The 20642-nt window shown below is 40.0% G+C and overlaps 1 protein-coding gene across 7 annotated transcripts in view; it reads right to left on the bottom strand.

Moving 5' to 3' along the window:
• CES5A (carboxylesterase 5A) overlaps positions 1-20642 on the bottom strand; it is a 226538-nt gene that overhangs the window by 61664 nt on the left and 144232 nt on the right. For 3 of the 7 annotated variants that reach the window (XM_074370712.1, XM_045504549.2, XM_010967334.3), the window contains exon 3: positions 17013-17144. The exons of the other annotated variants lie outside the window; for them this stretch is intronic. In XM_074370712.1, the coding sequence (XP_074226813.1) occupies positions 17013-17094 (82 nt within the window). In that variant the 5' untranslated portion in view covers positions 17095-17144. The remainder of the gene's footprint in view (positions 1-17012; positions 17145-20642) is intronic. 7 annotated transcript variants of the gene reach the window in all.

Below are 20642 nucleotides of genomic sequence, written 5' to 3'. Positions count from 1 at the left end.
GATCTGAGGGAATTTATTTTTAACCTAGAATTTGATGTCCAGTAAAATTATCTTTGAACTAAGAAGGGAAGATAAAGATATTGCCAAACATGCCAAAAAGAATTCTTAGACAGGATGTAACCATATAAAATGAAAAAAAAAAGAATCAAAGAAGGATTTCCATATAAGGTATCCGATTATGGGATTCAAGAAGTCACGTTAAGCAAAGGAACCCAAAGAAATTAAGAGATTTTACTAATTGACACACATTATGATATTAAAACAAAATCATTAAAATTTTGTAACTCAAATCCCACACCATATCAACATGGTAAGTGTTGGGGAGGAGAGATAAAAGAATAGTAGGAGAAAGGAAGTACTAAAAGAAGTAAAGGGTTTTAGTATTTTTCACTGATGTAGGTAGTGATTAATTCCAGATATCATTATGCCTCTCAAAACTGCACCCTATCTATTACAACTGATTGAAAGTATACAAATAGAATGAATAACTTCCAAACATTAGAGAAGAAAAAATAAACTAAAATTTTACTCAATCAATGTTTTTTTAAATTCAGGAGACATAGGGAAAAATAAGAATTTATGATACATAAAAAGCACCCCAAAAATGGCAGGAATAAGTCCAAATATATTAGTAATATCAATAAGGATGAGTGGTTTAAATGCCTATTAGATGACAGAGCCTCTTAAATTTGGTTTAAAAAATTAAAGCCTAACAGGGAAATATCAATATCTTATAATAACCTTTAATGAAAAAGAATACGAAAATGCATATATGTATATATATGTATGACTGGGACATTGTGTGTACACCAGAAATTGACACATTATAATGGACTGTATTTCAATTAAAAAATGACTAAATTAAAAAAATTAAAGCTTATATTGCTGCTTATAAACAAAATGACAGGGGGCGTTTTAAAGTTAAAAGATGAAAATAGCTATGCCATGCAAATACCAATAAAAACAAAGTAGGCAGTTGTAATAATATCAAACAAAACAGAACTCAAGGCAATAAACAAGAAAAGGAACTGAGGGAAGAGATATTTCATTTTGATAAAATACAACATTTACAGAAAAGAAAAGCCATGAACTTTTATGCACCCAATAATATAGTTCCAGTACATAAAACAAAAAATAAAAGTTATACAAAGAAAAAGTGATAATCAACAGTAATGATAAGAGACTTTGTTACTCAGCTCTCAGAAGTCACTAGATCAAGTAGCTATAGATGAAATACAGATAGAGATGATCTGAATAACACATATATCATAATTTTTAAGTGTAATAGATAAGATATTAATAAAAAGAGATGGCTCATTATATCAGTCACACAGGGAACATTCCAAAAAAAGGGAACTCATGTATTAGGTCACAAAGGAAATCTCAACAAATTCCACAAGAAAGAAGTCAGACAGATTACCTTGTTATTCAAAATGCAATAAAATTATAAATCATAACAATGAAATAGCCAAAAATTTCTATGCATCTGGAAATGTTAAATACCTTTTAAATAATTCTCAGGTTAACAAAAAAATTAATATTATTATTTAGAAATGAGTGACAAGGAGATGCCATATATCAAAAACCTGAGGTATATATCTAACCTGGGAAAATTTATGGTCTTAAAATTCTTGGAAAAGAGAAAAAAAATGAAAACAAAGTAACAAAGCTTTTCAACTCAAGAAGTTAGAAAAATAAAAATAAAATCAATACAATGAAATTTGAGGAAGATATTAATAAAGACAAAATGCAAAAATTAATAAACTAGAAAACATATCAATAGTATAGAGTAATAAAACTAAAAGCTAGTTCTTTGAAAAGACCAATGAACTAGAATAGCCTATGGCAAGACTGAGACTTGGGGGTTGCGGGTAGGGTGGGGAAGAGTGACAGAAAAATGCGATGTTAAGAATGAGAAAAGACACATCCTAGACAAAGCATATTTTAAATTAAAGAGAAAGCATGTGCTAATTGATACCAAAGCATTTGAAAATTCAGGTGAATCAGATAATTTTCTGGAAAACAATAAATGACAAAAATTGGCTCAGAAAGACAAAACACATCCTGGAAGACCAATAATCATACAAGAAATTGAAAAAGTCATTAAAGCTCTACCCTCTAAAAGTATACCAAGGTGAGGAAGTTTACAGTCTTGAATGTCCTACAAAACATTTAGGAAATCCAGAATTCCATGTGATACACTATTCCACTTCTAATACAATGGAAACTACTCAACTCATTTTATGTGGTTAGCATAACCCAATTCCAAAACTGGATGAGGAAAACACAGACAAAAGGGGGACAACATAAGCCAATATAATCTATGAGCAAAGATGCAAAACCCTAAACAAAGTATTAGAATATCTTATGTTGTGAGCATGTATATAAGAACAAACACCAGAACATCCTCCATGTTTCTGACTAGATTGAAATCATCTCAACAGATCATCTCAACTGATGCTGAAATTTAATAAAATTTAGTACCTATTTCTGAATAAAAAAAAACCTGACTTGATAATGTTTTCTACTAGAGATCCCCAGCACATACCAGAGCTAATAATAAATTACCAGAAATAATTCCATTACAGTCAGAATCAAGACAAGGATACCCATAATCTCTATTACTTTTTAATACTGTACTGAGGGCTTGCTTGTGGAGAAAGACAAGAAGAGAAGAAAATAAGAAATATTAATGCCAAACAGAAAGAGACAATATCATTAGTATTTGCAGCCAGTATAACCGTCTACCTGGGAAATCCACAAGAACCAAAAGGCTATTATAATTGAATATGAGTTAATCAAGGTGATAGATATAAAACCAAATCACAAAATTAATAACTTTTATATTCCATAGTAATAGCTAATTAGAATATGCACTTTATAACCTTACTCACAAAAGGAAAAAAAGAACCTGAAAAATACCTCAAACTTAAAACAATATCAGCAGAAGAAAGGGATAAAGCTTTAGTACACGAAGGAAAACCTGAATAAATATAAAAAAATGCAATATTGCTGGGTGAAGTGGAGCTTAAATACCCGTCTTTTAAAGCCCCATTTCTCCAACACTAGGACCCGACTCAGACAAGGTCAAAACCAAAAACCTGCCTTTCGACTCAAGTGTGCAGGGCTTTGTAGATTGAGGGCTTCATTAGCAATTAGGCAAATTAAGAAAATATCTTTTCAGAAAGCAAAATGAGGGCATGTACTGGGAACAGAGTGGGGCAGAAAGACTGGAGGACACGGAAAACAAAACTTGCAGACTTGATAAAGTTCATCATTGTGGGCCCTAACCAAGGTGAGATCCAGGAGTGGGAGGGGGGAGGTCTCTGTCCCCACATGTACCCCACAAAGCCGTGGAGGCCAAACAGATGGCACAGCACATTTTTAAACCACTTTTTAACACAGTCACTTTTTTTGCCTGCTTGCTCTTTATTCCTCTAGTCAAAAGTCCCACCAGCTGTCACTGTCTCAAAGAAAATGTCAGGAGTTTGTGGCTGCCGGGGCCTCTCCTCAGCTCAGTGGGGGACAGGGGCCCAGGGACCTAAACCCACTGTGGTCCTGGCTGCAGAACTGCTGAAGTGGCTGAGTGGCAGGCTCCTCACCAAAATGAACCCACCACGGAGGTTCACAGCCAGTCCTTCCCCCACAGTAACCCTTTCCAGGTAGAAACACATATGCTTCCCAAAGCATTTTGCCTATTTCCTTGTCTCCTTCCAGACACCCTTGTGAGGTCAATATTATTCTCATTTCATAGAGAGAGCAATGAGGAAACCTGGCTTTTTCTAGCCTTGCAAGCCGTGTGATCTTAGAAAACTCCCTTATCCTCTCTGGTCCTCAGCTTCTCCATTTGCATAACAAAGTTGATCAAAGGTCCTCCAAAGTCCTTCCAACTCTATGGCTCCAGACCATTGTCTGGTATCAGGAAGACAGCCCTGATCCTCCTCTCTGCGTGACAGCTCCTGCTGCCCCCCTGACTCCTTCCTTCTGCTCCAGGGACAGCCCAATCACATACCAAGGAAATCAGAACCTGGGAACTAGGTCCTGTTCCTTTAGCATTTTTTTCCCTCTCCAAACACCAATCAGTAACCTCTTTAAGGAACATCCAAATAGGGCAGTTGGTTTCTTGCTGAATCAAAAGGAAAAAAAAAAGACTTTATGAGTAATTTGCTGAAACTAGTCTTCCCCTTCACCCCAAACCTTTTGAAATCACACATTTAAACTGATTTAGAGAACTTTAAAGATGCATTTAAATTTCCTTTCCTCCTTGTTTAACTACATAATTGTTTTCACTCACAGTAATCTTCTCTCAGAGGCGTATGCTTGATTTCTTTAATAAATCCTTCTCCACATTTGAACTCATCCATTAGCAATAAGGAGCCTGACATGCCATTACCTACAATAAATTTCACTGCCATTAAATCGCCACATGCCATGTGAAGAAAACGAGACACCCGGATGGCCTTGCCGAGCCAGGGTGACCTCAGAGCTCAGTCCCAGAGCCTCTGGGTTCCTTATTTGAGCCCCAGATTCTCCTGGGAGTCAAAGTATTGATCTAGCCAAACTGGAGGCTGACCCAGAGAGACAAAGTAGGACGAGTACACACATCTGCTTTACGGCTCATCTTTGTCATTCCAGGTTTGGGGCTGGGGTCCAGGCAGTAGGAGCCAGTGACTAATACCCACCCTGGGGCGAAGGCAGGGGGCAGGCACACAGAGCGGGGGCAGCACTGCCCCTGGACCTAACCCACGGCCTCAGCAGCCCGGCTGGCCTTGACACAGAGCCCCAGTCCTCCTGCACATCGTGTACATGGCACAGCTGATAAAGAAAAGTCAAATGTGTTTACCACTTTCCTCCACCGTTGCCAGCTGGCTGCATTCTCAGGGAGGCACTGAAGCTTAGCTTACAAGCTGATGGGGCCTCTGCTCATCACCGACCGGGCGGCTCCAGCACAAGGAGAAAGAACAGAATCATTGACTGGGAAACCTTGGAGTCAGGTCAGGCCGTTGACTCCAGGAGTTCTCAGGCTTTGCTGTGTATTGGCATCACCTCGGGAGCTTGATAAACATACTCGTGCCCACACCCTCACTGGGAAATTCTGACTCAGAAGGGCTGGGTGGGCCTGGACATCTGAATCTTTAAGGAGTATCCAAGTAATGCTGATGCACCCAGACGTGATTTGGCTTCCTGGTTCTCAACATTGGCTATACAATATAATGACCTGGGAAGCTCAAAAAGTACCAGTTCCTCGGCCTCACTCCATATCAGCTAAATCAGAATTTCTGGCTAAATGCCTGGGACATCAGAATTATTGAAAAGCTCCCCAAGTGGTTACAAACAGCCATAAGAATTGAAAATGACTGAACTGCACATCTTGCAGAAAAGATACTATGACTCAGGGTGGGGTTAAAACTTGCCCTAAGTCCCACAGCAAGTGTAGAATCTGGGTGTCTGCCAGTCTGACCTGAACTCTCTGTGCATGCTGTGATATGTGAGGGCAAGGACCATGGCCAGTGGCACCCAGGAAAGCCCAATACCCTGAAATGACAGCCACCCTGCAGGGGATGATCCTTCAGAAGATCATGCCTAAATGGCATCAGTGTTGCCAGTCTGGAACCCACACTTTAAGTAACAAGAGCCCAGACCCTTTTTATAATGCCTCCTCCCTCCTCAATGCTCACCCAGTCTCTGCAGAAAGAATGAAGTCATGGAAATGAGTGCACTGCCTCTGTACCATAGTGAGGGGTCCTAAGTGTTGTGAGTGAATGGCAGGTTGGGTAAATCTGTTTCCTGACCAGACTGTGAGCACTTTGAGGGCAGCTCTGAGCCCCCTTCTCTTGCATCCCTTGGTTTGGGGCTAAAGACACCCAGACAGACAAGATACAGAGAGTGCTCTCGGCTCTGCGTGGCCTTGCACAAGTCACTTCCTTGCAGGAGTCTCACCTGTAAAATCTGAATGCTAACACTAGCCTCCAAGGACATTACGTGGATTAAGTGAAACATTAGAAGTAAAGTGCCCCGCCCAGAAGAGATATATGAAACGTAGTTGACCATCTCGATTTCTATACAGAGATGGCACATCAAGGGAGATGCTGAACTTGGACAGCCTGAGTTCCAATTCAGTCTGTATCACTTCTTAGACCTTAACCTTTCTGGCCTTGCCTTCCTCTTGCTGAATCAAAAGGATAACAGCACGTGCCACAACAGATTGCTGGGAAGGTTAGATTAGAAAGTCCATTTAGAGCACTTAGCACATGGTAAGCACTCAATAAACGTTCCCTGTTATTACTACTGCTGACCCTAGCCTCCCTTGCAGTCAGCACAGCAAACGCTGAGCATCCTGTCCCCAGTGGTGGCGGGCCTTACACTGAACTCTCCACCTTAGGAAACAGGTGCACACTCATTTGGCTGGATGAGGATTACAAATGAATGAGACAGAAGCCAGCTGGATCTGCAGCAACCCTAGCAGGTGGCCCGAGTCCTCAGGGCAGCTGGGGACATGGTGCCCTTCACGCAGCAGGAAGGCATCCTCCTCTGGTGCCCCATGGAGCCTGTCCATGCCTCTAGCTGCAGGCTCATGACATTCCCATGCCATCATTGTCTTTCCCTCCTTCCAAGAACCCAGAGGGCAGGCCTACCTCTGGAGATAGGGAAGTTTATGGAAGATGGAGCTGAATCCTCCAGAACTTAAAGAAAAACCACCAAGCTGACTTGAATACGTTTCCTTCTAGCTCCACTTTCTTGAAAGATTCTGTTTAACTCTGATTAGTTGGCTTCCAGTTTACTGAGATTGTATCTTGTAAGTATTTTTATCACCCACTTAGCACATGATGTTATTTCTGAATAGCCAAGATAATGATAAACAAAGGACTACAGTCCTTTTCACGTGCTTACTTCTTAACTGTTTACAAGATGCTTATGCTCACATTAGTCCCTTCGACACAACCAAAAAGATTGTAAGGTAAGAACAAAGAGAAGGCTTATTTTAAGAGTGCTGAAATGAAGGCTCAGGAATAGTGGGTGATGTGCCCGAATTCACGGGCCAAGTATTAAAGTGCTGGAACAGAGTCAGTATTTCCTAACCTCTTGTCCAGTACTTCCTCCCCTCCCCTCTGAGAAAGGAGGAAGGGAACACTGGGAGTGGGAAGCCATTGATTCTCTCCTGCCCAATCCAGGGAGACTTCAGGGAAGAGGTAGGTGTCAAAAGCTAGTGGAAGGAAGCTGTCAGAAGGGCCCAGGGGGAATGTTTTTATAAGTTCACACCAAACAAGGTCATCCAAAACCTTTCCAACTACCTTTACTCATGTGGGCACTAGCCCACAGAAGGCCTTAAGCAGCCTGAGGCTGACTATCCATTTCCTGTCTTACCCCCCCAGAGGTCTCTTCTCAATGCAATGGCCAGAGTCTGCACAAAATCCTCCAGTGGCCCCCTACCTTGCTCACAATACGGCCCTCTGGTCTAGCCAGATGCTTTCTCTCTGCCCCTGTCTCCTACTGCCTCTCTCCTCCCCAGCCACACCCACTTGTGTGCTTTTCCTTGGGCAGAGCAAGCATCCTTCCCTCAGGGTCTTTGCACTTTCAGTTCCCTCTGCTTAGAATGCCAATCCCCCAAATACACCTATGGTTTACCTTCTTACCTGATTCAGTTCTCTGCCTGATTGTGTCCTCTTCAGAGGTGTCTGAATACCCCACCTAACACTGTACATCTCATCACTCTCCGTATTTCCACTCTACTTTGCTTTTCTTCACTGCATCTATCACTTTGTGATAATATATTGTCTGTGATTCCTTATTGTCTGTATCTCGTGGAGCCTCTGCTCCACGGGAGCAGGGAACTCGTCCGTTCGCTGTGGTATCTAGCCGCACCCTGAAGCATGAATCGTATATGGCTAATGCTCAGTAAATGTTTAATGAATAGATGAATCAAATAAATGAATGAACTGGTGTCAGCTCTTTCTCCAGCTGCAACCCACTTCACTTCCTCACCTATGGTAGGTAGAAAACTTCCCTAGAACTGTCTGTGGGCTCCATGCATCTTTTGAGAAGAGCTGAGCCCCAAGACATCATTAACAATGGCCCGGTCCCACTACAGGCCCTCTCTGTGGCCACTGTGACAAACCTGTTTGATCACCAGCCTGGATCAAAGACCTGAGGAAAACAAACCAGGGACCAGGAGGATGTACCATCTTGGGTCCCTGGAGCAGAGGTCTTGGGACCAAGCCCTGAAAACTGGCATGTAGACGAGGAGCATGATACAGACTGGATTCCTCATGATGCTCTGGGGCCTCCTTCATGAGGGTGGCTTCCTTGAACCAGTTTCCTACTTGGCATGGGTCCCCCACAGTCTCCTGCTTAGGAGACTGTTAACCTTGAGAGTTTCCCTGAGCACAGAGGTACATGGCCTTGCTTTGTCCCAGGCCCATCCTGTTGAGAGCAGATGAAGACCCATCTTGACCACCCCAGGGAAGAAGATCCCCCCAGGCCAGCCTTGTTTCCTTCTCTATTAAGGTCTATTAAGACCATTATTCATCAATAGAAGACCAACTCCCACCATAGAATTTTAAAGTAGAAAAGAAACACACGTTACTTGGTCTCCATCTCTCTCCAGCTGTTAAGGTATGTATCTCACACTGTAAGCACTGCCCACTTCACATAAACAGAAATACTAGCCAGGTGACCTTAGCCAACCAGCTAAGCCTTCACTTCTTAAGAGCTTCATCTACAAAATGGGACGGCTACTGGGATGTTGCCCAGAGATCTGAGTTTGAATCTTTAATCAATCTCTATTTGTATAACAAGTTAGCTCTTTCTATTTAGTTTCCTCTGTTATAAAAATGAGAATGCTAGTTAATGAATAAGATTGCCAGCTCTAAAATCCATGAAATATCATCAGATTTTTCAATTAATTTGATAAACCTACCAAAGATCTTCTTATACAAAAATAAAATATACAGCATATCAGAAGCATCATTTTAATTAGACCATATTGTATAATATACATATATATTGCATTTTGTCAATTATAGCTGTGCTAATACACCTCAGAATTCTATGACAATGTGTGCCCCACATAATAAAAATAATGACTCCCTCCAGTACACACCTCAGAGACTTAATTTGATTTGGAGATAGATAAAGCATAGAGGTTGCCAGTCTCTCAAGGTTACAATGTTTGAAATACCAGTTGTCTTGTAAAATGGATTTAGGGACTATTACAGCCATCCAGGCTGACCAGAGGGGAGGAAGATGCCATTTTAACAACAACATTTCCCTTTCCCCATGCCTGTATTAGTCTAGATGTGAGAGAACGATGTACCTAGTCTCATAGGAAGTGTTGTGGGTTCACCACCACAACCTCCACTTAGCTAGACCAAGAACAGGCTTGCTTTGATGGTAGATCAGGGGCCAACAAAGGAAGAATTTTCCAGGGTCAGATCTCCCCTGGATGGTAAGCTCCATGAGGGCAGGGGCTAAGTCTGTTTGCTCACTGGATAGAGCTGGGCACACAGGTAATCAATGATATTTGTGGAATGGAAGAAGGAAGGAGCAATAAGGCTTTATGAAGATTTCAGGAGGACCCAAGCAGGAGGCAAGGTAACCTCTTGCTGGGGATATTTCCCAGAGAAGTCAGGCATTCAGTGGGGACCAGGATCCATGTGGACATAAAGTTCTGCATGGAGCATGGCTGGACCTCACAGCCTAGCCTCTCCATCCCTGCAATGTCTGACCTCCTGGGGCTCTCTGATCTCTTTCACAGCTAACATGCTGGCCTCAGGGGAGTGCTGTGCTTCCTTTAAAACATACGGGTGCATGCGTGCAGGGGCACACACACACACACACACCGCCCCCACAGAGTTACAGACAGCCAATCTAATGGTTCAGAGGGAGGGTTCTGGCTTGCTCCTGGCCATCACCACAGGGCAGAGATCCTATAAGTCCCCCACCACTTAGAGTGACTACAAGAGCATGGATATGCCTAAAGTCATATGAACCCAAGACAGAGAGACCACTGAGGCCAGCATCCCTTCTTCCCACCTCCTGAGTGTTCTAGCCCCTCCTGCAAGGGAGTTCTGGCCCCTCCTCATGGGGGGGTGGTTCTGTTCTTGCCTATCTCCACAGACAATCCAGTAAACCTCAGTGTCAGGGTGTCACGGAGCAAGATTACTCCCCTACTGAGATGGTAGAGCAGTGGGAGAGGAGACAGTGGGTGGAATTGGAACACAAGAGGACTTTTGCCTCCGTCTGGTAGCCAGTGGAATGCTATGCTGCTGGTTGCATGTGCTGACTGAATTGCCTCTTCACTGAGGGATGAACAGACCTCAAAAAGGCAGCTAATGTAAGATAATGGTTTCAAGAAAATGTAGCCTATCAAAGGGACCATAAAAGAAAGTGGGGTTAATGGTTATGGTGCTAAGAATCTAGGGAGCAGCTCTCAATTTAATACTAAGAAAACCTCCCAGGCGCCTGTTCCCATTGCCTCTCTCAACAAGCCAATAAACTGGCAGAAATCACTCTCCCCACTTCACAGATGGGGACATGGATCCTTGGAGATGTAATATGAACTAGCAGGAAATGGCTCTTTAAGAGCATCCAAATAGCCCCTTTGATTTACAGATGAGGAAAATGAGACCCAGAAACGGTGATACATTGAATTAAGGTAACACAGCTGGTAAGACTCCCAGTCGGAATTTAAACCTCGGTTTGTCTGGCTCCAAGTCCAGTGCTCTTTGCATGACACTGTGTGATAATGTGGTTTGTGGTTTGCTCAGGTCCCCATGGTTAGTGGATATTAAGAGTGAAAACTTCAACCAGGTCTTCCAACTTCTGGTCCAGCCTCCTTCCCACTACCTCCCTTGAGGCCTCCACAGGAACTTCTACCCAGTCACCAGCTCAGTGTCCCCTTCTTGCTTTACCATCATAGACGGTCACTCCAGGACTCTCTCTCAGAAGCAAGGACTTGCTTGGGTCCATGTAGGATGGGAGGCCCCGTGATTAAGCACTTGCTGGAAGGGTAAGTCCTGGTCTTTACTGCATGACCAGGCTGTGTTCTCAAACTGGGCCAGAGCATTTATTATTTTGCATCAACTCTGAACACTCAATAGAAGAGAAAAAGTGGGACACTTTAGAACTGGTTTTCCTCTGTGCCAACAAAGTGCCATTATTTTAACTTCATTTGTGTGGTACAAATGAGAAGGAGATAAATGTCGTGTTCCAGCCAGAGTCTATTAGTGGGTATCAACTGTAACATGGAAAGATTGTGCAATCTGGCTGGGTAAGAAAGGGGAAGAGCTGCACCCAAGGATCTCAGCTCTTAAATTCTCTCTGCCTGGGATTTCTGAATTGTGAAGCAAGATTTAAAATGCATATGGTGAATTACACACCTATAGCCAATATTTTTTTAGTTACATACAAATTCGAATTGAGAAGCCTTGGGTATGTCCCTCGACCTCTTTGGAGCTTAATTTTCTCATCTGTAAAATCCAGACACCATCTGGCCTCCCTGCTACACTATGTATTTCTGTGTGAGAATTAAATAAGAAAATGAATAGGAAATTGCAGCTGTTTCACAAACGTTATTCATTATGCATTACACATCATACACACACCAAATAATTATGCACCTAAGTAATTTGGATGCATAAGTGTGTAATTTAAGATAAAATATATTGCCTTTTCACATCCCTGATTTAACTAATCCTGTGAGATCCACTAGAAGAAAGGAAGAAATGTTTAAACCTTCATTCTTTTGTTTTGTTTTAATAAATTATTTATTTTTTGTTGTAATAAATTTTCATTAAAGTGTAACATATCATACAGAAAGTACTTGACTAATTTTTCCAACGTGAACACACTCACCACCAGCACCCAGATCAACAATTAGAATATTACCAGCCCTCAGAAGCCCCTCTTGCACTCCCTGCCATTCACTACCACCTCCTCTTCCCCTAAAGTTACCATCACTCTGACTTCTAATATTATGAATTAAATTTGACTGTGTTTGAACTTTGATAAATAGTTAACATATCAATAGATATACAGTATGTACTCTTTGGGGTCTGGCTTCTCTCAACATTACATTGGTGGAATTCATCCATGTTGTTTCATATAGCAGTAGCTTATTCATTCTCACTATTGTGTAGTATCCCATTATATGAAAATATTTTAATTTATTTATCCATTCTACTGTTGATGGACATATGCACTGTTCTCAGTTTGGGGCTAATACAAATAGTATTTCACATGTACATAGATTTTTGTTGAATATATAACTGGGAGAGGAATGCTGGGTCATAAAGTAGTGAATGTTTAGCTTTATCAGATATTGGCAAACCATTTTCCAAAGTGATTGTTCTAATTTGTACTTGGACTAGAAGCATGTGAGAGTTCCAGTTGCTCTGCATCCTCACAAGCACTTGATTTTTTAAAATTGAGGTAATATTGGTTTATAATATTATGTAAGTTTCATGTGCATAACATTGTGTTTCGATTTCTGTATACACTACAACATATTTAGGACGAAAAGTTTAGTTTCCATCCATCATAGTTGGCCTCTTTTACCCATTTTGCCCTCTCCCTACCCCTACTTCTGTTCTGGTAACCACTACTCTGTTCTCTGTATCTGTGTGTTTGTTTTTGTTTGGTTGTGTTTGTTCATTTATTTAGTTCTTTTTCCATATTCCACGTATGAGTGAAATCATGTGTCTGTCTCTATGCATTTACCTATTCAGGGTATTTTATATAAATGGACCATATACCATGTGCAGTCTTTTGTGACTGTCTTCTTTCACTTAGCATAATGCTTTCAAGGTTCTTCCACGTTGTACCGTGTGTCAGTACTTTATTTCCTTTTATTGTTGAATAATATATTGTATGGATGCTCACAGTTTTTTTTATCCAGATGACAGTCATTTGGGTTGTTAGCACTTTTTGGCTATTGTGAATAATGCTGCTATGAATATTTGGGTACAAGTTTTTACATGAACATATGTTTTCAATTTTCTTGGATATACACCTAGAATAGACTGGGTCATATAGTAACGCTGAGTTTAATCTTGAGAGGAACCACCAGACTGTCTTCCAAAGTGGCTGAACCATTTTACATTCCCATCAGCACTGTATGAGAGATCCAGTTTCTCCACATCCTCACCAGCACTTACTAGCTCTCTTTTTTATTGTAGTCACCTTGGATAGTGTGGGGTAATATTTCACTGTGGTTTTCATTTGCATTTCCCTGATGGCTAATGACATTGAACAGCTTTTCATGTACTTATTGGCCATTCATATATCGTCCTTGGAGACATATCTAATCAGATCCTTTGCCCATATTTTGTCTTTTTATTATTGAATTGTAAGAGAGGTAAGGCTTTTTAAAGTAACAGAAATTACCACTATATCTTTGTTAAAGGTTGCAAGTACTTTTTTCCAGTTTGTTGTTTCCTTTGTTCCCCCATGCAGAATTTTTAGGAGTTTTTAATGAAATTTAATTTATCAGTCTTTTCTTGTATGGCTTCTAGATTTTGAGTCAGAGTTTGAAAGGCCTCTCCCTCTCCAATATTATAAGGAATTCTTCCATGTTTTCTCTGTGTATTTTCATATTTCATATTTAGCATTTAAGCTTGTGATAACTTTGAAATTATTCCAAGTGGCTATCCAGTTATTCCAACATCATTTACTGAATTGTCCATCCTTTCTCCAATACTTTGGGCTATCTTCTTTATCATATTCTGAATTGCCACTGTATTTTTAATCTATTTCTGGGTTTTCTATTTTATTGCGTGGGCATGTTTCATTCACTGCAACTACCTTACTTTAATTATTGAGGCTTTATATGTTTTTATAAGTGGAAAGGCTAGTCATTTCTCTTATTTGTATTTTTTCTTACTATTCTAGTTTATTTTTTCAAGTGAATTTTGGAATAAGCTCATTTGATTAAAAACAAAACGCTTTATATCTTACTATGATCATACTAAATGTATACATTAAATTAGGGAGAAAAGACCTTTTTTATTTTTATTTTTTTTGCAAATTGGCATTTTATTTGTAACTTTTCCTATCCCTTTCATGTTCTCATTTTGTGTGTTTGTATATTGATCCTTCTTTTCCAATTATGTTATCTAATGATTTATCTATTTTATTGGTTCAAAGAAATAGATTTGAGGTTAATTTATTAGTGCTGTTTATCTGTTTTCTAATTCATTAATTTCTACTTTTATCATTACTAATAACTTATTTCTGGTATCCTTCAATTTACTTTGGTATACTCTTTCTAACTTTTTAAGCACAATGCTTAATTCATCTGTTTTGAGTTCTTTCTTTTGATATTTAAGGCGATGGTTTTCCTCTATACGTTGCTTTAACTGTGTATTAGTTTCCCAGGACTGTTGTAACAAAAATACAATAAACTGGATGGCTTGAACAACAGAAATATACTGTCTCACACTTCTGCAGCCAAGAAATCCAAGATGAAGGTGTTGGTAGGGTTAGTTCGTTCTGAGGACTGTAAGAGAGGATTGCTTCTGGAGGCTTGCTAGCAATCTTTGGTGTTCCTTGGCTGGTAGAAGCATCACCTCAATTGCTGTCTTCATTTTCATCTCCCTGTGTGTGTCTCTGTGACCAAAGTTTCCCTTTTTATAAGAGCACTGGTCATATTGATTTAGGACCTACTGTAATGAACTCATTTTAACTTGGTTACTTACCTCTGTAAAGGTCCAGTCTCCAAATAAGGTCACATTCTGAGGTACTGAGGGTTCGGACATTACCATATGAATGGAGAGTGGGACACAATTCAACTCATAACAAACTGTATCCCACAAATTCTGATAAAGAGTACTTCCAAAACATATGAAAATGATATGTGTATGTATATGCATGAGTGGGATATTGGACTGTACACCAGGGATAGACACATTGTAATTGACTGTACTTTAATTAAAAAAAAGAGTACTTTCATTATTGGTGTTTCCTAAGATAGTCTTCCCCATTTCAATTTTTATTTCCTCTTTGAGAGTTGAGAGAGCCTTTAAAAATTTCCACATGGAAGGAGCTTTTTGCTTTCTATTTTGTAATCAGTGTTTAATAAATTACATAAAAAATATAACAGTTATACAATATTATCTAAACTACATCTAATTTTTAGAATTTATTGAAGATTTATTTTTGGTATAATATATGATCATTTTCCATAAATATTCTTGTAACTTTTGGGGGAAACAAAAAGTTTATTCTGTATTCTTTGATTACATGGTTTAATCAGGTCTATCTCATTAATTAGTTACTTAAATATTATATATCTTTAATTTTGTCCTCTTGATCTATTCTTATAGAAGTGAATTATATTCCCCTTCTGCTTGTGTATGTCTGTCTATTTCTTGTGTCTCTTGTAACTTCTGCTTTACAAATGTGGATGCCACGTTATTTGGTGTAGAGATATTTATAAATGTTGTCTTAATCAAACTCATAAAAACAGAGTAGACTGGTGGTTACCAGGGGCTGGGGGGTGGGGGAAATGGGGAGATGTTAGACAAAGGTGGGAATTTTAATTATAAAATGAGTAAGTTCTGGAGTTCTAATGTATAGCATGGTGACTATAGTTAATAATAGTGTATTGCATACTTTAAATTTGCTAAGAGAGTAGATATTAAATGTTCTCACCACAAAAAACGGTAACTATGTGAAGTGATAGATGTTTTAACTAACCTTATTGCAATAATCATTTCACACTATGTATGTAATATTAATCATCATGCCATATGCCTTAAACTTACACAATGTTATTTGTCAATTCTATCTCAATAAAGCTGGAAAAAATATTGTCTTTACCGAAGTATACCTCTTACATTACAATGTACCTTTCTTTCTCATTTAATGATCCTTGTCCTGAACTCTATCTTATCTGTCCTGAACTCCACCTTATCTGTCCTGAACTCCACCTTATCTGATATTAGCATAGCAACCCTTGCTTTCTTTGTGTTTATGTTACCCTGGTGTATATTTGTTTTTCTGTGCCTTTGTTTTAGATGTATCTCTTACATAAAATGTATTGGGTTCATTTTGTGATCCATTCTGAAAATCATTTTATCTCAGTACCAATTTACTCTTAACAGGTCAAATACGCTTGGTCTTTGTTCTATCATATTATTTGTACTATGTTGCTGTTGAATAGTTCTATTTTTTAATCTTTAATTATGTACTCTATAGTTATTTTGTGTTATGCTATTCTGATATTTAGGAAGGTTTGTATTTTTGTTCTAATAGTTGCCTTTACAAGTACAGTATTATTTTAATGCCCTTAGCTCTCTATTTCCTTAATGAGTTCTTTACCATAAGCAATAATGAAATAACTGTGTTTTCTCTTCCTCCTCCTGTCATGTTTCCTAGTTTACCCATATAGCTCAGAGATCAGGCCACAACTGATAATCAATAAGCATTGATTAACTGCTACTCTTTCCTAAAAGCGAAACACAACAAAACACACACTCAGTGTCAAGGGAAAAAAAAATCTTCATTCTCTTTCTTCTTCTGCCTGGATATCCTATGCTGGTTTGTCTAGAACCAGCCACAGTCCTGTTTGAAAACATTTTCCCTGGACTGAAAGACAGGAATCCTAACCTTGAAGAGAGAGAATCATTGTGTCATTGTAGGAGCACCTGTCACACCCATATTCTCCCCTTTGATCCAGCTCCTGATTTCTCCATTGCCTAGGCTCTGGACATGGCATAAAACCAGTAATCAGTGGGAGAAATCAGGACTGGATCTCTACAGAAGCTGTTCCAGGGGCCTGACCCTCATCAAATGCAAAGGTTACAAGATCCACAGGACCAGAGATAGAAGTCAGGAAATAGAGGTAAATTTTAAAGACACACATGATTATCAGAATGAGTCCAAAGGTCTACATGACCTATTGCACCTGCCTTACCTACATACATGGTGACCATCGGTCTTGGTGAACAGTTTTGCTTTATACCTATTGAGCCAAAGTATTCCAGTTTGGATAACAAATTATAGAGTCAACCCACCTGTAAGCCACACTCGTGTGATTGACAAAAGTGCCAGGTAGCCTTGGCCTTCATTTTCATCATAACTGGAGAGCATACACATTGATCTGCCATTGACTTGCTGCCTTTCTTGCTAAGCCTCAGTTTCCTAATCTGTAAAATAAAGTCAAAAAGGGTATGCACTCATCCATCTCAAAAGTCTGTTTTGTTGGTATATCAGAATTATAGTTTTACATAGTTTCATCATTTTTTATTATGATCAAATTATTTGGGTCATGCCTATTTTAAGACACAGAATCAAAATGCACAGAAAAGTGCTCAGTTGTGTGATGACGCACAAACGACAAGCACCATTATTATTGCAGGAGACTTCCTGGAACTTACTTTCTTTGAGGAAAAAAAGGAAAGAAAATTAAACAATTCTGTTGATTTTTAGAGTTGGGTTCATGGAAAGGTCTTTTTCCACCAACCCAGGGATGTGTACAAGGCATGTAGTGTCCCGGAGGATGGCAGGACCTGCTTGACAGGAACTAGGATTTGAGAGAAATGGCTCACATGCTCACAAAAAGCCTCCGGCATAAGAGTTTCAGGCAAAAGCCAATAACTGGAAGGCTCTGAGGGCCTTAATTAAAAGGTCAATCAATTTTTTCCAAGGTAATTTTACAGTGTGCATTAAAAGAATTCATGTTCTCTCCATTTGGGTGGAGTTGAAATCTACTGAAGCACGTGGTCCTATGTCTAAGGAATAACACGTTAACAAGAGACATTCATCAGACAAAGGTAACTAAACCTGACAAATACCCGAGTCCACCCCCACCTCTGATCTCTTTTATAGAATCAATATTTAAAGGGGACAACTCCAGTGAAAAAGACTCAGAGCTTTGGATTCTCCTGTCACTTTGGGAAATTTTTCTAAGTGTCTTGAGTATCCATCCCTTCTCTTTGCCTTACCTAGAATGTGTTGTTCATTTGCCTGATCTCTCTCTAGATGCCCCCACACCCAGACCAGGGGTCAGAAAACTTTTTCTGTAAAGGACTATGTAGTAAATATTTTGGGTTTTGCAGGCCATACATATTCAACTTTGTGGTTGAAGTGTGAAAGCTATACAGACAATACATACACAAATGGGCATGACTGTATTCTGTTCTAATTGCATTTATGAACACTGAACTTGAATTTGAATTTCATATCATTTTTACAGGTCATGATCTATTTTTCTTTTGATTTTCTTTCAACCATTTGAAAATATAAAAACCATTCTCATAGGTTGTACAAAACTGGTAGTTGGCCAAATTGGGCCCATGGGCCATAGCTTGCCAACCCCAAGACTATATCATGACCAACTTGAGGACAGGGATTCAATCATAACCATCTTACTATCTCCTAAGTCCACTCAGTGTCTGACACTTGAGAGACAACCAAACTTTGGAGGAAGAAGTGAGAGATGGAGACCTTGGGAAAGACAGCAGATGTATCCACCACACACAATGAAATAAGGCCTTCCCACTGCATGGGTGTTGGAAGGGAGAATATGTGATAACTAATAGTATTGCTTTGGAGTCAGAAACACCTGGGCTTGACTTCTAGCTCCACCACTTCCTGGCTTGGGCCCAGGCAAGCAACCGAACATCAGGATGCATTTGTCTGCAAATCATAGAAAAACCAACTAATGGTGGCTTGAACATTGCAGATATTTATTATCTCACTTATCAAGAAGCCTAGACATCATGGTTCCAAGGCTGTTCTGGTGGCTCAACAATGTCACTAAGGTCGCACACTTTGTCTTCTGCTCTGAAATCCTGAGCCACTGGCTTTTCATCTACATGTGTGTAATCAATGATCACAAATGGCTGTCCCAGCTTTAAGCATACCTGCCATGTTCAGGCCAGGTACCTGGGGACAGAGGAAGTGCCAGATCAGTCTCCTCTTCCACTGCTATTAGGAAGCCAGTGTAAGATCTTACCTAGAACATTCTAAGCAGATGTCATTCACATCCTCCTTGTGCAGGCCTGGGTTACGTGGCTACCCCTGCAAGGGAGGCCAGTCTTTACTGCAGGGAGCAAGGGAAGATGGAGTTGGGAGAGGCCTGGGGAGACCCTTGGGGAGAAAGGGTCCCTCTCACAAATTGTTGTGAGGACAAGTGAAGTGATGTGTGAAAAGCACTGGCACACTGACTGGCACACTCAGTCAACTGCAGCTACTATTATCAGTAGGACTAGTTTAAAGGTTTCAAAATCCTAAACTATAATCCCTACACTGTCAGTATGAAAACTGTAATTTCTCAGATGAAGTTAGAAAGCCTCATACCCTCATTTCACAATATCCATAATTATGTACACAAAGTGAATGAAGACTGAAATGGAGTTTTGTGTGTGTGTGTGTGTGTGTGTGTGTGTGTGTGTGTATACTGGGCTGTTGATTTCTTTAATACTGTTCTGTATGTACATAAAGCTAAGTATATACACACGCATATGCATTAAGAATAAATGAGAAAAACTGGTGATGCTAGGAATGTTCCACATCCTGCATGTTAAATTAGATAACTCAGTTTCTTTCCCCAGGCTTAAAATCTGAGTCATCCTTCCCTTTCTCTTTGCCTTTCCTGGTCAGTCAATAAGTCCTGTAGATTTTTGACTACAATATGTCTCAAATTTGTTCTCTATTTTCCAGGACCCAAGCACAACCTTTATCACCTCTTGTCCAGATGACTGCAAGAGACTCATAAGTACTCCGTCTCTAGTTGTTCCACCCCTACCAAGCCAGTCCACTCTCACCTTCTTGCCAGAATTATCTGCCTGAAGCAAAGCTGACTTTGCCATTTTCTTGTTCAGAAACTTTCAATGGTTTCCCAGTGCTTACAAAGTTCAAACCCCTCTGTTACTCAAGGTGTTTCTGACCTGCCCCAACCTCCTTTTCTTGTCTTCTCTTCTCCTCATTCACCTTCACGGTTCAGCTCACTTAGAAATTGCTCTCTGTTCTGTGAACCATCCCCTCGCCCACTTTCTACATGCATCTGAGCTCACGTGGACCCACCTCGGCTTTTCCAGATCCTACATGATAGGGATGATAAATAGTTTCCATTTTAAATTACAGCAAAACTCTGCTTGTGGATGACTACAGGAAGCCCAGAATTTTTATGGACCATAATTTGTACAAAATTATCTGATTAAATCAATAAAACAGTCAATAATTGCCTCTGATGTTTTCCTAGTCCCAGGACATTCAAATGTGCTGACAACTGAAAATTTAAAATTCAAATGCCCTATCATGTGAGTTGGGCAGCAGATAGCCCATTCGGCCCAGTAGGCTCAGTATCTGGACTGGATGTGCAAGGGGCCGAGCAGAGCTCAGCTTGGTTCTCTCCATTCGCCTCTTTACAGAGCTATGAGAAGGCTTTCGTGCGGCAGAGGGTTGATGTATTCTGTGCTGGTCCAAAGCAGGAAGGGACACACTGCATCCAGGGTCAGGTGCTGTGATGAATGTGCTATTTTGGTGTCCAGTTAATTCTCCCAATCGCTCTGTAAGGTAAGCATTCTCATTATCTCTATTTTCCAGTGGAGAGGGAAGAGCCAAAATGAGTAAATTCTTAAGGTCACAGTGCTGGAATTCAAAACCAAGTCTGTCTGACTCCAACATTTTTTGCAGTTACC

This window comes from Camelus bactrianus, chromosome 9, assembly GCF_048773025.1.
Source record: "Camelus bactrianus isolate YW-2024 breed Bactrian camel chromosome 9, ASM4877302v1, whole genome shotgun sequence".
NCBI classification, from domain to species: Eukaryota; Metazoa; Chordata; class Mammalia; order Artiodactyla; family Camelidae; genus Camelus; species Camelus bactrianus.
This window is presented reverse-complemented; position numbering and strand designations above follow the sequence as displayed.